Source organism: Vicia villosa, linkage group LG4 (assembly GCF_029867415.1).
Source record: "Vicia villosa cultivar HV-30 ecotype Madison, WI linkage group LG4, Vvil1.0, whole genome shotgun sequence".
Lineage (NCBI taxonomy): Eukaryota > Viridiplantae > Streptophyta > Magnoliopsida > Fabales > Fabaceae > Vicia > Vicia villosa.
Genome location: NC_081183.1, coordinates 136,134,007 through 136,151,624, shown reverse-complemented (window position 1 = coordinate 136,151,624; position 17,618 = coordinate 136,134,007). Strand labels below are relative to the sequence as shown.

General features: G+C 34.3%; 2 protein-coding genes across 3 annotated transcripts; both read right to left on the bottom strand.

Annotated features, from left to right (window-relative positions):
- Positions 1-2,110: 2,110 nt before the first annotated feature.
- Positions 2,111-7,547, bottom strand: LOC131595285 (probable protein phosphatase 2C 42). 2 transcript variants are annotated; one of them, XM_058867596.1, is made up of 4 exons: positions 6,935-7,544; positions 6,296-6,666; positions 3,906-4,142; positions 2,111-2,550 (listed from the first exon to the last, which is right to left on the bottom strand). In XM_058867596.1, exons 1-4 carry the CDS (start codon positions 7,230-7,232, stop codon positions 2,338-2,340), a joined length of 1,119 nt encoding a protein of 372 aa, XP_058723579.1. In that variant the 5' UTR covers positions 7,233-7,544; the 3' UTR covers positions 2,111-2,337. The 2 variants fall into 2 exon arrangements, with proteins under 2 accessions (XP_058723579.1, XP_058723580.1); XM_058867597.1 differs by lacking the exon at positions 2,111-2,550 and adding an exon at positions 2,636-2,986 and having other exon boundaries at positions 6,935-7,547.
- A 7,069-nt stretch (positions 7,548-14,616) lies between these two features.
- Positions 14,617-17,355, bottom strand: LOC131599745 (GDSL esterase/lipase At4g16230-like). Its single transcript, XM_058872015.1, has 6 exons — positions 17,107-17,355; positions 16,881-17,008; positions 16,366-16,608; positions 16,214-16,278; positions 15,796-15,989; positions 14,617-15,700 (listed from the first exon to the last, which is right to left on the bottom strand). Exons 1-6 carry the CDS (start codon positions 17,327-17,329, stop codon positions 15,477-15,479), a joined length of 1,077 nt encoding a protein of 358 aa, XP_058727998.1. The 5' UTR covers positions 17,330-17,355; the 3' UTR covers positions 14,617-15,476.
- Between the last annotated feature and the right edge of the window lie 263 nt (positions 17,356-17,618).

Below are 17,618 nucleotides of genomic sequence, written 5' to 3'. Positions count from 1 at the left end.
GTGCACTATGTCTATCTCTTCTCTCTTTAATTTTTGTTTATATTATTTTAGTTGCATATTCATCTCTATCTTCTTTCTTTAATTTTACTGCTTTATCTTTGTGTGATTATCAAAATTAAAATAATTGTTTTAAATAAAAAAAATTAAAAAATTAGAGTCGCCCTTCTCTGTTGCATTTGGCCAACAATTGACATCAGAGCCTAACTCATATTATAAGACTAATAGTCTCAGGAAATAATATGATGACTTTAAATACCTCTTTTTTTAACAAGCGACTTTTCATGAATACACCTCCACCGTTTGATAGTGAAAGGTTTGATATATGAAAAGAGAGAATAAAAATATTGTTTAATTATATTAATTGTGATTTATGGTATTTGATTTTAGATGATCTTTTTGTCCTTATTCATTTTGTTAATAATGAAAAAGTAGACAAATCAAATTATTTGTGGACATAAAAAAATTATAATTTGGACTGCAATTTAAATACTTGATGACTGATACATTAAGCACTAGAGAGTTTTATCATGTTATTAACTGTAGCAAGGCTAAAGAAGTGTTAGACACCCTTAAAAAAATCTATGAAGTTTCAACTATTGAAAGATGGTTCTCAAATAACGGAATTAGTCTCTCAATTTTGTTATTGACAAATATCTAAGTTTCAAGATCTGGTATTAGAAACTTGATTCAGTACTTGACTTCGAAGATTAGAAAGTTTTTGATGAATTTCAAGAAAGATAAAAAAAGAAAATTATCATAAAGTTTAGAGAATTAATTCAATATCTTAAGGATGAGGGAAAGAACTTAGATACATCCGAAAGAATCTTCGTCATCAAAAGAAGAAGCTTTTGAGAGATCGTCATCAAAAATATCATTGAAAGAACCGTCACTATATATGAAGGATCTTCTAGAAAGTCATCATCATAAAAGTTGTATGAAGAATCATCATATCAAAAGTTCAATCCAATATAAGAAAATTTTGTAGCATCATTAGTTAAATAATCGTCTTCATCTTCTAGAGCTTCATCCAAAAATTCATCGAAAAATTTAAATGAAGCATATTTTAGAAGATCGAATTAAGAATCGGATGAAGAGGTAAATTTGTGCCTTAAAGCTACTTATGAAAAGAATGACGACGACATAACTACTTTATCCTACACACAAATGTTTGCCTCAAGTGTAAAACTTGACAAGGAAAATGAGAAATTAGAAAGAAACAACTTAACTTTAAAAGATGATATTGAATATCTTAAAAGTAAAGTAAATGTGAAACTCGTCTTTTTTTTAAAAAATGAAATTGAAAACTTGCATGAAAACATTCTTTAAATCAATTAAATGTGAAACTCGTCTTTTTTTTAAAAATGAAATTAAAAACTTGCATGAAATGATAAGTAAGTTTACCAAAGATAAAGAGAATGTAGACTTAATCTTATCTAATTAAAGGACTTATACTGAAATTAGTCTGAGTTATCAACATAAAATTTATTTATAAGTATTTGTTATACTATGAAGAAGACCAACCGTTTTGTAAATAAATGAAACTTTTGTCATAAGCATAGTCATATTAAACCTTTTTGTGTAGCTAAAATGAATAATTTAAGATGGTATGAAGAGCATGGTTCAAGACTTCAAGTCATCTTAAATCCACTAACTCTAAATGATTTAAAAAAAATAAATAAATTGCGTACCATACCTCCAATTCCAAACATTGCGTGCTTAATATTGAATTTTTTAATTAAACTGCAAAATTACTAGAATGACCTGTTTTTACAGATTTGTTGAAAGTTAATAAATATTTTATTAATTTACCATCCAAGAGAAACTTAGTTTGGAATTTTATAAAAATATTTCTCACATAAGATAGTAACATTATTAAAAAAACATTGGTAAGGCACGTCAAATTGATGACTATTTTATTAAAGTGGGGCTTATGACGCCCTTTAAAAAATATCAGAAAATTAACAATTCCCAAGCTGTGAGCTCATACAACCTTGTTCATTTATGGAATTTGAACAGAAAGATTTGGTCAAGCATTTTGAGCAACATTATGTAAAAGTGAATTGGTGAATTACTAAACTCAAAGTTACTTTCCTGGTTCATTTTTCTGTCATTTTCATGCATGAATTTGTAACGTGTTATAAATCAGAGTTTCACCAATAAGTCATCTCAGTTATATCTCAATATCAGTAACCATGCTTGCCGGCACTATTCTTACCAAGGGTTTGCTGTTTGTGTATTCTGGCAACGTGCCAGTGGTGTGGTGTGTGTATCTTCTAAGTATTTGTACTGTTGCCAGAATACCAGTATCAAGACAAATCTTGCTTACAATCATACAAGTCAGTGATTGAGAGCACTTCGAATTGACAGCGGCGGGTTTTGAACTGTACCTCTAGTTATAAGGTCAGAGTTTAAGAATAAAACAATAACAGTTATATCATCATGAAAATGCCGTCGAACTTTCTTGTCAATTGAACGAAGGTCCGAATATCGCATTTCACGTTTTCTAGCTGCTTCCTGCAGGGCAGCCTTGATAAGTCTCTTGGCACTACCCTGCATTAACATAAGCAAATAGATCAACACAATTAATATAAGCAAACGCAGCAAGGCTGTGAAAGAAACAACAAAATTAACAACCAGCTAAAAATTAAAAATCACCCCTCAATTCAATTCTCTCCATATTTACAGATAACTTAAATGCAAAAGTCATGTCATCATCACTGATATTGGATATTTATTCTGTTTCATATTTTCAATTATTTGAATATATACTTTCCATGTGAAGTGATATATTAATATCTATTTCCTAACAATAACCGAAGATTATAATCAAGTCAATCATCACTGATATTGGAAGAAACTCTGTAAAGTAATATATTTACTAATTGCACGAGTATTTTAGACATTAATAATTTACCTTACTATCCTGTATTTCAGATCAACTCATTCTCATCCTACATGGACCAGTCTTAGTTGAAAAAGATTTGACCTAATCAAATTTTAAGGCTGGGTAAGAAACAAGCATATCCATCCTACTCTGGCTCATAATAGAAGAAGCATAATCCATCCTATATGACAGTTTTTAGTAAAAACAAGTGACTGGCTTTACAAAGGGCCTGTTTGAATAAACAGCTTATTTGTAGCTTATAGCACAAGTGCTTATCAAATTAAGCGCTTGTGAATAGGTTTGCATAAGCTATTTATAGCATAAAAGATAACTAATTTAAATAGTTTTTAAATATACTATAAGTTATTTTCATAAACTGTCTTGGAGAATCTATAAAAAATATCGTAAGTTGTTTTGATAAGGTCTTCCAAACGGTGTCATAAAACTTATGTCAATAGATAAAGCTCAAACAAGCAAATCCAAACAGGCCCAAAGTTGACAAAAACGTCACTCATCCACCACTTTTCTGCCTTCGAGCTTAATGCCTTGTTGCCTCTTACTATCATGTGTTTGACAGTTGGCTTACTATCATGTGTTGGACAGTTGGCTTATCAAAGAACTTAATGGGCTCATTTTGAGCTCTGTGGTCTTCTGAGTATGATTATGAATTTTCAATTGAGTCTAGTAAAATGCTTTGATTTGAAGGTTAATTTTATTATCTATGTAGCTTTTCCATTACTATTGATGGATTTTCAACCTCCCTCCCTCCCTCCCTCCCTCCCTCCCAATCCTAAATAGGATTTTGATTTTGACAATATTAATAGGCATTAGGCACTCTTTGTTTCACTGTAATATTACAAGAGAGATAACCTGAGCTATGTTCATGATTCAATTGGTGGGTTTAATTGAGTATAAACAATGCATTTAGTAGTAATATAAACTGAATATAAGGAAACTAAGTACCAAGAGTACAAAAATAAGTGCTGTAAGAAAAAGAAAAAAACCAAGTAAAGGATCTTACCGCTCGCGGACTTCTGTGAACAATCTCGACTGCTTGATCATTATTCAGGTGCTCCCATAAACCATCTGATGCAAATATAAGGAAGGAATCATTTGGTTGGAGAGGATGAGTAAGAATAGATGGATTAGCAGACAAGATAGGCATGTGCATTGGTTCAGGAAGTCGGAACTTTGGATTAATTGGCTCCCGGTTAAACTGTGCATGTTTCATATATACGTCACCTATAGATCTAGAAACCTGCACCAAATATCATGGAAGTAATGGAGTGATATTGTTATTAAATCAGTGTAAGAAAAGCAACGCTAATAAATAATTTAATGGTTATAACTTATAAGCTACTAGTACTGGGAAAACTGAAACATTTCCATAAATCAAATTTAAAAAGCAGCACAGGATTAAACTAGAAGGCATATTTAAAAGTTTGACGTGATTGCCACCATATTCATTTTTTTCATACATAACAGTGACATAAAATTGAAATGGCTTTTTCTATTTTCACAGAAGCCATATCTGAAACACTGTTTTACCAGTGTTCTGGTAAACAGAACAGCAAGCAATGTAAATACTTATCTCGTGTTTCTATTTCGTATCAAATCCATCATAAAATAATTTAAATTTTTCAAATAAAAAATAATCATCTTTCACAACTTATGATATTTTGAAACTTGTAAAATATTATAAAGGCTAACAACTGCACCCCATGTAAATTATGAGGCATAACAATCGTTGTTTCAATCAATCAAATGAAAGTTCCTTGTAGTGTTTTGCTATGAAATACCCATTGCTGCAAGCAGTCTCATGATATCAAAATTTTGAGGTACAAAATTATCCTGTGACCTAAGTTTTGAAATGAAGTGATTTATCCTCGAGTACTTTTACTCGAAAATCAAGTTTGACATAAAACTGTAAACAATCCACATCAACATAAAAGCCATATTTATACTTCTAGGAAAACTAACTTGGAGGCAAATTCAGTTCTTGTACAATCTAACCATACATAACAAAATCATGCATGTCTTATGGAAAATCAATTTTCACATTCTCAACCGCACATCCAAACATAAACTAAAAGGAAATAAAAATATTTTCTTTCTTTTCTATTTCCCTTCATCAAACCAATGTAGAAAGTCATCTCAATTTCTCTTCATTTTTTTCCTACCCATTTTCCCTTCAAATCCAAACAAACAATCAAAATTCCTTTAGAAGCAAACAAGACCTATAGTGTTGTATCAGACATTTTATGCTTAAAGTGTGTCTCAGAGTTGGCATGAGTCAATCAAAATTTCCCAGATGTGATGCTTAAAATTCATGCACTGTTGTTAGTTGCTAGTAGCACATATATATCCTGAGTCAATATAATAGGATAGGAACTGCTCTATATACTACTAATCTAACATGTCAGAACGAATTCTTCGTCGGTATTACACAATATGTAATGCATGATATTTACATGTTTGTTCTTTTATCCAACATTTTTATTTGGCATTCAAATCAAGACTACAACTCTTAGTCTCTTTTCAACACTCTCTCACACTTATTCTCTTATTGAGTGAAACACATGGGGATCCCATGCTTTAGAAATGGGTCTCACATAAAATAGTGGGACTCATGTGTGTTTCACCCAATAAAAGAATCAGTTTCCAAGAGTGTTGTACATGTTAATTTTTTTTCTGTATTGCTATGTACATTAATGTATCATGTCCTGTGTACTGAATCAAATGCACAAAAAGATCAGATTTTAACAGGCAATTAGACATCTCTTAGCCTAAACCAGGCAAAACTTGATGTTTTATTTGTTTGCCTAAATTTGTCATTTGTAAATATGCCTATGGACAAGACACTCAATAACATTTATAACAATGTTATGCGGCAAGCAAATGAACAGTTTAGCCTGATACATTACATTGGACTGCTAAATTAAATTTTGAACATTATCACCGATCATCATTCACTATACTTCCCAAGTCTGCTTAGCATCCGTTACATGGAACTATATGTCACGATGCTTTAGCAATTTAAAATGGTTAAATTCGTGAGAGGAGAATCAGTACAATAAGAAACATTAGTTACTTTTCTTTTCTGAACCAACAAACAACTAAGAAGGAAATAGAAGAAAGTTATTGTTGTATTCAAAATCCCCTTGAAAAACTCCTTATTTACTTAGGTACTTCAGAGGAATTTCTGGCAACAATAGAGGGCAAAATGAGTATAGATAACATGAAATGGGGAAAACACAACAACCTATTATCACAACACAAAACAAAAGTTTCATCCACACAAGACTTCGAGTAGAAAATCAGAAAACACAATAAAGCACTAAAGCAATCAACAAATGTCTAATAGACCACCATATTCAATGATTCCATATGATTCAATAACATAAAATTTACCTGAATAATGCCTTTTACTCTCCACACTCCATGCTTGAGAACAACAATCTGAGGATCATGAGGATGTAACTCTTTAAGTTCATGTCTAACAGCCTCAAGATTCGCATTATGTTCCGTCGACAGCTGAATCGCCGCAACCCCACCAGTATTCCCAACTTTCTTTCCCAATACAACCCGAGAATCTCCTAAATTTGCCACAAATAGCGTCTGCTGAAAAATCACTCCAACCAAACAACATGTTCCAGTAGTCGCAACTTGAGGCCGAGTATTCCATAAATCAGTAACCATAGCAGTAAACCCCTCTTCCGTCGATCGAAAAGCGGTCTGAATTGTCTCGGCCGTCACAATACCCTGCGACTCACTCGATGCCGCTGCACACACAACATATTTCAATTCAACACAGCTAAATAAAAATAGCCAATTTAATAAACACATAAGAAAAATCATTAACAGTTTTACTATATTAAAATCAAATCTACCAAAAACAGAGAAAATTCAAACGCAATTAAATCAAAAACAGTATCTACGTGAAATTTTCAACCACTATTTGATTCACGTGAAAACACAAAAAAATAAAAACGATCACGAGAAAGCGAATCCGTGAATTGAACTAACCCTACATAAGAGAGAATTAAGAACCTTGAAAATTGCGGAACAAGTGATCGCAAACGTAACGCGCGGCGTCGGGTCCACCGTGCCCGTCGTAAACGCCGACGAAAGTTCCAAGCGGTCCAGATTCGATCTGGCTCTGATCTTCGAGGATTTGATTGGCCTGAACAACGGCCATAGAGAATTCACCGGAGCCATATCTTCCGATGTCACGAAACCAAAGCAATCCGTCTTTGCCTTCTCTTCCAACAATGCCTGCTGAAGAATCGTCACCGTGCCCGAACGGCTTCCAACATGGAGAGAGAAGATTCATCAATGGCTGAAGCATCCCACATCTCTCAGAAACCCTAACCCTAATACCCCAACACCGGATCCTAATCCAATGGGGGTGGTGATATGATATGAATCTGGCAGTAGAATAATCGAGAGAGAAGGGTTAATAGAAGAAGGTTATGGAAAAGAAAGAGGGGGAGTGCGTAGGTTAAGAATGAGGCGCAAGATAGAGAGAGGTGGTGAAGGAAGAGGGGTGTGTTCTGTTCGGTGGTGAAGGAACAAGAATGGGCTGGTTTTGTTTGTCGGGAGAGGATGGTGTGGGGAAGCCCTTGTTGTTGCGTGTTCTTCTTTTCAATCACCTTTTTTTTATTGCAAAAAATATTTTAGAAGTTACCATCACCTTTCTTTCACTCTTCCTTTACATTTATTTATTTATTTATTATTTAATATTTAATTTATTTTTCATGAATTGGCTGCATTGGTTTTTTTTCATCAATTGTTTTATTTACTCATAGATGCATTTATTTTAGAGTTGCAATCAGATACCACAACATGATAAGGTAAAAGAAGTTGGTATACTACTAGGTCAAGGGAAAGTAAGAAAAAATGACATTCAGTTAACAAATAAGGAGGATTTATTTGTAGGAAGTTTAGAAGACATGTTTGACATCGACTCAAAGGTACTCTCTTATTGTTAAAAGATATATGTATCTGTGTGACATGTATAACAATCACACAGATATAAATCTCTGTCAATTTTGGTATAGGAATATTGATATTAATTGGAATAAAATGAGTTGATTTCGTCAATCGATCATTAATCATCCAAATCGTATCATGCCCTCTGGGAGTATTGGGCAGCCCCGTCACAAAATTCATCGATATATTATTCCATTTCTATTTCGGAATGGCTAACAGTTGCATCAATAATGCTGGTCTTTGATGTTCGACCTCCGACTTCTGACAAGTCAAACACGCAGACACAAACTGTGCTACATCACACTTCAACTCAGGACACCAAAATAATTTCTCCAAATCTTGATACATTTTAGTAGCCTTAGGATGAATACTCAAACTGTTTCGGTGACATTCCTCAAGGGCCATGTTCTTCATATCAGCATCATCTGGAATACAAATTCTACCGCGGAACCTCAGCACATATTGTACATCCATTCTAAAGTCACCATCCTCTGATTGATTACCTCCAACCATCACATCTATTAATTTCACATCCAACTTTTGGGCTTCTTTGATTCTAGTTAAGAAATCACTATTAATTTTCAGCATTCCCAACATAACACTTTGCAGTGTCCTCTCACAAACTAAACTCAAGTCTATGAACTGTTCAATTAATTCTAATTCCTTAACCATCATCATTGACATGTGGAATGTCTTTCGACTCAAAGCATCAGCTACAACATTAGCTTTATCTGGATGATAATTCAAGCCAAAGTCATAGTCTTTTAACAATTATAACCACCTGTGTTGTTTCATATTCAACTCCTTCTGATCCAACAAATGTTTCAAACTCTTATGGTCGCTGAATACTTCAAATCTATAACCATAAAGATAATGTCTCCAAATTTTCAGCACGAATACCACTGCGGCTAGTTCCAAATCATGCGTAGGATAATTCCTTTCATGAATTCTCAATTGTCTCGACGCGTAAGCTACCACTTTATCATTCTACACAAGCACACCGCCTAAGCCCAATTTACAAGCATCACAATACACAACAAAAGATTGTTCGGGATTAAGTAATATCAAAATCAGAGTCGTCGTCAACCTCTTCTTCAGCTCGGTAAAACTTTCTTCACATTGAATATCCCAAACGTTTTACCTTTGCAAGTCAGTTGCATTAACAGAAGTGCTAGCTTAGAAAAGCCTTCGATAAATCTCCTATAATAACCAGCCAAGCCCAAAAAACTTATAATCTCTGTGATTGATTTTGGGGTTTTCCACTGCAACACTACATCTACTTTGGATGAATCCACAGCAATGCCACCACCTGAAATGACATGACCAAGAAAGCTAACATTCTCTAACTAAAACTCACATTTGGATAGCTTTGCATATAACTTCTTCTCTTTCAAAACCTGCAATACCACTCTTAAATGTTCGGCATGGTCTCCTTCTGACTTAGAGTAAATCAGAATATCGTCAATGAATGCTACCACAAACTGATCTAAGTAAGTATGAAAGATGCAGTTCATATATTCCATAAATACTCCTGGCACGTTAGTAACACCAAAAGACATCACCAAATACTCATAATGCCCGTATCGGGTTCTGAAAGCCGTTTTCTGAATATCTCCATCTTTCACTCTAATCTGGTGATAACCTGATCTCAAGTCAATCTTGCTAAACACACGTGCCCCAACAATTGATCTATCAAGTCATCTATTCTCGGAAGTGGATACTTGTTCTTAATTGTTACTTTACTTAACTGCTTATAATCAACACACAACCTCATACTTCCATCTTTCTTTTTCACTAGCAACACCAGAGCTCCCCAAGGCATTTGGTCTCACGAACTTCTTCTTAAGTAAATCCTCCAATTGCTTCTTCAACTCTGCCAACTCAGATGCTGATATCCTGTATGGTGCCATGGAAACAGGTCTGGTACCAGGGACACGATCAATAGCAAATTCAACTTCTCTTTCTGGCGATACATCGGGAATCTCATTGGGGAAAACTTCAGGAAATTCACGTACCACCGGTAATTCATCAATTGTAGCTTGATTCTTAATAGATAACGACGCCATTAACAAAAAATATTCGCGCTTTATTTTGTACCAATTCCCGCAATTGTCTAGCAGATGATAAACTAGTTCCCTCCTCCTCGTCTGAAGTTGAAAACTGCACAGATTTGTTATAACAATTAATATGAACATTGTTATATTCCAACCAGTTCATACCCAAGATCACATCCAATCCACTCAACGGCAAACAAACCAAATCAACAACAAAGTCTTTGTCAAAGATCGACAAAGTACACTTCAAACACACTAGAGAAGTAGTCACTGATCCCTTAGCTGGAATATCGACGACCATCTCTCCATTCATAGACGACAACGCAAGATCCAACTTTTTCACACATTCAGCAACAATAAAATAATGTGTAGCACCAGTATCAATAACAGTAATTAAATGGGTACTACTAATGAAACATGTACCTTTGATTAGTTTGTCTTTGCTAGTTGTCTGAGTTCCTGCTAAAGCAAACACTTTCCCACCAGATTATGCCTTATTCAGTTTTTCGTACTGACTACTAATATGTCCCTCTTCGCCACAGTGGAAGCAAATTACCTCTTTGTGCTTACAATTAGCTATTTCATGCCCGACTTTACCACAACCGAAATACCTCTTTCCATATCCATTACATGCATTATTTTATGACCTGATTTCTCACATTTGAAACATACAATGCCAGCAGGAGCGTGTCCCCCACTAGTCCTCTTACCCTTAAAACTCTCTGTTTTCCCTTATCAACTAGAAAATTATAAGGCTTCCCACGGTTCTGTCGGTGCTTACCCCTCTTCTCATTTGTGATCTTATAATGAGCATTACTGTCCTCCTAATAAATTCTGCAACTATCTACCAAATCCAGAAAATTACGAATCTTTTGGTATCTAATTGCCTTCTTGATCTCTGGGCGTAACCGTTCTCAAATTTGATACACTTGGAAAACTCAGCAGTTGCCTCGTTATAGTGAGGATATAACACTGTCAATTCCACGAACCTAGCAGCTTACTCCGTAACCGACAAATTTCCCTGCTTCAGTTCGAGAAATTCAATTTCCTTCTTCCCGCGGACATCATCAGGGTAGTACCTCCTCATAAATTCCCTACTAAATACAGCTCAAGTGATAACTTCACCTGTAGTCTCCAACCTTTAACGAGTCTCTAGCCACCAGTCATCAGCTTCTCCCACCAGAAATTCCCTACTGAATACAGCCCAAGTGACACACTCCCTATGGGATCATACTTTCCCGTGGAGGTAGGAGGATTCTCCCTCTAGAAAGTTGCCAAACTACGGGATTCATCATTCGCACCAGCGTTAGGCGGATTCTGCATAGCCTGAGCCATAACTTCCAAGGCAGCAACAATCACAATATCGTTTCTTCTAACTACAACATAAACAACTGATGTTACGACAACAACAACATAAACATCATTTCTTCTTCTTCTTCTACCTACAGACTTCCGGAATTGCTCTGTTTTCTTTCACTCCCATACCAGACCAACACAATACAACACCATACAGTATTACGACAACATACAATTTATGCACAATCAACATAGAATAATTATTCAGCAAGAATTCATCAGCAACAATTAATTTTCAGGATCAACCACAACAATTAACACAAATAAAGACAATTTTACAAACCCAATCCCACATACCATCCATCATATACCCTATTATAGAGTCAGAACCCCACCCTTACCTTGGATTGAAGGTTGCTCTATAATTTTCTCCGATCGGTTCCTAGCTTTTGTCCCTTTGGGTTCTCCTCTTCTCGGCACCCTCACGTTCCAATTTTCCCGTTAACCTAAAAACCTCTCTACTGATACTTCTAATTTCCTTTTATTGTAATTAACTAATATAATATTCCATTCTCTTTTTAGGCTAACATTTTTATACCCCCACTTTGCTACTTCTAGCCATCAAATAAGCCCATATAAATAATATAGTATTATTCTAATACTATTTATACAACTTAATCAACTAATCAATCGCCTAATTAATTTAACCGGTTAATTCAACTAGCAACCACACAACTTAAATCGACATTTCATAATCTCAATAATTCACAACAAATAATCAAAAATAATTTAATTAAATAAGTAATTAAACCTCGGGTGTTATATAGACCAATGTCAATTTATTGTAATATATCAAAAATAATTCAATTTATTGTATTATATTGGTAAAGATTCTTTTAGATCATAAATCCATTTGAAAAATATTTAATTGGATATGATAAAAGATTCATATTTGATTTTAATGAAGAAGATTGATCATGCAATTTAGGATTCAGCTGATTTTTTGATTGTTACCTACTGTGCATTTCAAATGGATCATGGTTTCTATTTAAGGAGATGATTCTCTCTGTTTGAGGACTCACCATTTCGAAGTTTTGAGTGTGTCGTATTTTGCTTTAGTGAGTCTTTGTATTTTTCATTGTAATACTATGTTCTTAAGGCTCTTTCTTAATTTAGAAGGATAGAGTATTTTGTTTGTAGTTGTGATTTGAATCACACCAATATAATAGTTTTCTTATAAACACTTGGGATAGTGTTTCAGTGAAAGGTTTTTTTAAAGGCCAAAAGCTACCACACGGAAACCAAACAGATACAAACATAAGACGAGAAAGCTACCAAACAAAAACCAAATAAATACAAATATAAGACGAGAAAGCTACATGGAGAAAAATAAATTTGCCACATCAAGTCAAACCATGGAGAAAAATAAATATGCCACATTAGCTTGACCACCAACACTGGAGAAAAATAAATATGCCACATTAGCTTGTCCACCAACACTGGATCAAACACCATCAAGGAAAGACCAAAGAATAGGGTTCTGAAGTCAATATGTGAAGGTGGAAGAGTTTCCCCCTGATATACCCAAAAACCATTTCCAAGCAAAAAAAATACTTCTCTCCTCCACTTCTTTCATGTTTGTTTAAAAACTAGAAAATGCAATCTTATTTTTGGCTTTTCAACTGGTCCAGACTATGCCATGCCAAATCATAGACCTCCCTAGACTTCTCCATATAACCTAAAGAAGGAAACACTCGAAGAGAAGGCAAGGGTCCCTTGGAAAAACTATTTGCCACCCTACCTATCTAAATATCCTATAAGTGACAATACTAACTAAGTGACAAATGACAAATAAGTGGGAAGACAACTCGATAAAATTACCTTAAATAAGACACATGGTAAAACTAGGGTCAAAAATCACCTTTCTCTTGAATAAATTCTCTTTAGAAGCAAACCTATCTAATAGAAGTTTCCAAGAGAAAAAAATCATGTTAGAAGGTGTCTAACTACCCCAAATGTGGGGAAGAGTTAAATTATCTGTGAAGGAGGAATGCCTTAAAAAATTGAAAGAATCCAAAATAGAATGATGAGTAGAGGGCACCGAGAAAGTACCATCCCTAACAATATTCCAAATCCACATATCTCTATCCAAAGAAAAAATATGCCCTCAAATGTCCGAGAGGAATTAAGCAACAACTGGTTCCTCGTGAACAAAGAAATGGCTCATCCACATAAAAGCCCCAAATGAAGATCTTATTTATCCATCTCCCAACTTCTACCACATTTCCCTCGTGATAATTATTGATTGTAAACTATCTAGGGAATCTGTCCTTAAGAGGTATACTTCCAACCCAAGGGTCAAACTAAATAGATGTATGCAACCCTGATCCAACCTTAGTAGACATGCCATCCAAAATCCGGTCAAAGTGGTCTTCCTGCTTAGAACCAAGAAGGGAAACTCCTTTCCATCAGGAGGAGGAATTTCAAAAGCCTGAATCTCTGTCACCCCATAAAGAAGATACAATAGAAGCACTATAGTGGGAAACAATGATATCTCTCCAAAGACCCGAGGCACACGAGATAAGGCGCCATCTCCATTTAGGTAAAAGAGCTAAGTTAATTAGACGAAGATCTCTAACCCCCAATTCACCTTTACTTTTAGGCTTACACACATCGACCAAACTAAACTAAGATAGTTTATATTCACCCTTAACAACACCCTACAAAATTAAACTTCTTTGAATCTGAATTATTTTCCTCCTAGCCTTAACAAGCATTTCATAAAAGACAAGAAGAAAACAAGGATAACACTAAGTAGGAAGTCACCAACAGAATACAAAAAATTGGGTCCACATTAACCCATATCAGACTACTCTTTAAAAAATTCACCCGAAGGCCCGAAGCTAGCTCAAAACCCTTTAGAATAACCTTTGTAGTCTAAATGCTTCTCAACAAATGGATCCGCTAAGATGAGAGTATCATCAACACACTAAAGATGATAGACTACTAAATATGACCCTCCTATCCTAAAACCAGTAAGTAGAGTCATCTCAACGTCCATACTAACTAAACCACTTAACCCTTCCGCCACAAGCAAGAAAAGGAAGGGAGCTAGGAGGTCCCCTTACTTCAGATCCCTTTGAATGTTAGTCTCTTAAATTGGACAACAATTGACCAACACCACAAGATTCCGAACATAAAACACAGACTCTACTCCAAGACCTCCATTTATTATTAAATCCAAATCTAACCGACATATACTTTAGAAACTCCTAACTCATGGAGTCATATGCTTTTTCAAAATCCACTTTGAAAATGAGACAAGGCTTTCTATATTTCTTAGTCAGGCCAATCACCACATTCACAACCACCACACCATCCACCAACATACTACCTTTTTAAAAGGTATATTGATTTGGAGAAACAAGTTTTTCCATGACCTTCCATAGTATAGTACTAAAACTTTAGACACCAACTTGTATAAAGAACCATCCGAATAAATAACTTTGAAATCACTTAACTGAACATGAGATTTGATCTTATGAATCAAGGTTACAAAGGAAGAAGTAAAGAGACGAGGTAAAGAGTCAAACTGATGATATTGATCAAACATAACCCTAAATAGATTCCAAAACTTTCTAAAAAAAGAGAAAGAAAAATCATCATGTTCATGACTCTTGTTACCTTCACACAAGGAAATAACACCATCAATCTCCCGAGGAGTAAAAAGAGAAGTCCGGGCAGATTCAATGAGAGTTTGGGTCGAAATTCACGGGTAGTATTAGAAAAAGAGTACCGAACTGAGAGAGATCATCTGAGACCATAGTGTACTATTGACTATTGAATTAGTAAATTTCCTTTCATTGGGAGGATGTCCTCTAAACATAAGTGACATTGCACTGAATTGAGTTAACTATTATATGTGTTATTTGAGTTGTTTATTTGCTCTCTATTTCTTTTATATCGTGTTATCTCACATTGTCTCAACATTGTGTGTGACATCTTGTCGTTGATCGAACAATATTTCAATTGTATTAAAGTGTTATGAGATATAGTTAACTATTTGTTTAGGAGAGCGTGAGTGTACTAGAGGCCATGTGATGTCTCTTTCGAATAAAATGTTCTGTTTTTCTTCTCAATCAAAAAAGAAGAAGAAAAAAGTCAATGTATCTTAATGTATCTTAATGAAACACTTTGCTCTAAGGAAACTCTCCTTAATTTGTCATAAAAATTTCAATTCTAGCAGCATCTCAACCTTGCAATAGTTGCCAAACATTAGTAGGTGAAACATCATTAACATCACCATTTAACAAACGTTTTGCAATAATAACATTGGCAGCATCACTAGGATGAAAAGTATCCCAAAAAATATACTTTGATCTATCTTCACAAACTATTGAATAACCACCACATGCAATCAACCCTCCAAATCGACCAACTAGATGACAACATGCCGAATTTGGATTCTTGAAACCTATTAATAACACATTATAACAACTATAGTCATTAATAAAAAAAGACAATGAGTATTTGAATACTTCAAATAAATAATGAACTAACCAACCCTACCATATTTAGTGTAATTCATGATGATATCTTCCATAATGTGGTAAGCATCTCCATAAACAAATAATGAACCTTTCAAAATTGTTCTCAATTCTTCAACAAGAATTTTCAATTGAGTGTTAAATAATTGAGCTAGTTGATTAGGGAATGTGACACATTTGTCTCCAGAAAATGGGTTTGAATCTCTCATATATGCAGTGGCGGAGCCAGAAATTTTAGGCAGCCTGGGCAAAAACTTTACACCATTGATTATTTATCTGTTTTAATTTTTATACCATATTTTTACTAATTTTGCCCCTAATTTTGCCCCTGATTTTATCTAAAAATTGACTATTAAATTGGAGGGAGTACAAAGAAAATAGGGGTTGAGCCTGGGCGCCTGCCCGGGCTAGCTGGGCCTTGGCTCCGCCCCTGCATATATGGTATACACCCAATAGGCCCAACATTTACCACAAGAAATTTTCTTGCTCCAAGATTGAACAATCTCTGCAAATAGTTGTAACATATTATGTAATCAACAATTAAAATACAAATATTATTATTTGAATTTTTTGAGGTTGTTAGGGAAATTACTGTTAATTGTACTCTGAATGTTGATATCATGATGGCTACAAATGATTCCGGAGACAAAAACTGAAAATTTGGAATTGGTGGAGGTGACAAATAATTATCAAGGAAATCATTGGAACCAAATGCTAGTGTGAAGAGAGCATTGTTAAGCAATTTGAGAGATGCAGGAACACCAATTCTTCTTATAATTTCTTGTCTTGTATTCGCAAAGTTATCAATTTGTGCATCGAAGTTGATTCGACCAACCTATGACACGAACGAAGATTTAAAAGATACTCTAATAATTAATTTTTTTTATAACTCAGATATTCTTTATGCGCAACTGCACAGACTGATTCTTGGAACCGTGTGGGACTAGAATAGGCTGCAAATTTCTCTCTTAAGAGATTTAATATGCCATAATATTTGATTAAAGCTCAATTACTATTATTGTACTGTTCAAAAGCTGTTGCTTCTGGAATTTTGATACCCTAATAATTGAGCTTAGAAACTAGAAATCAACAAAAAAAAAAACTTACAAAAATATGACCAGTGTAATTGAGAATCCCAGCTGCAGCAGAAGCATAATTAACACCTTTTAGAATCACCATTCCAGAAGTATTAGGAGACAAATAAGGTGGAGTAAACCCTAGACCCAATTTTTGCTCTAGTAATAATAATTCTAAGTTAGAGAAATTTCACATTAATAATTCATCATCATAATTAAGATTAAAGAAAATGAAAGAATCTAAAATAAGCTCTTACCTATAACATCCACAACGGTTCTTCCATTGCAAAAACGACCTGTTGGTTTACCAAAATCAATTCCATAAGGGTAATGATTTGCTTTGGCAAGTGAAGTAATGTAATTGTTGTTTCCAACATCAAGTAAAGAATCTCCAAAGACAAATGAAGCTTGGATTTTATATGATATGCTGATCTTTAATGAGAGTAATACTATAAGAATTCTAAAATAATAATGATCCATTTGAGAGAAAATTTTAGAACATGAATGGTTGAGTCAACTTTTTAAACAGGTTCTATATATGTCCAAATAATTTGGTGGATACAAACAAATGAATAGTAGCACACATTCTTAAAAAATATTAATTATCTTAAACCAACATGATTAGTATTTTTATTTACTTTTTTTTTTGTTTTTGTGTAGCACTTGTGGCAACTACTGATCCAGTTGTACATATTGCCAACGTTTATACATACACAATTTCTTCATAATAATTTAATAATTTAAGGAAATGTGTATATCAAAATTTGAT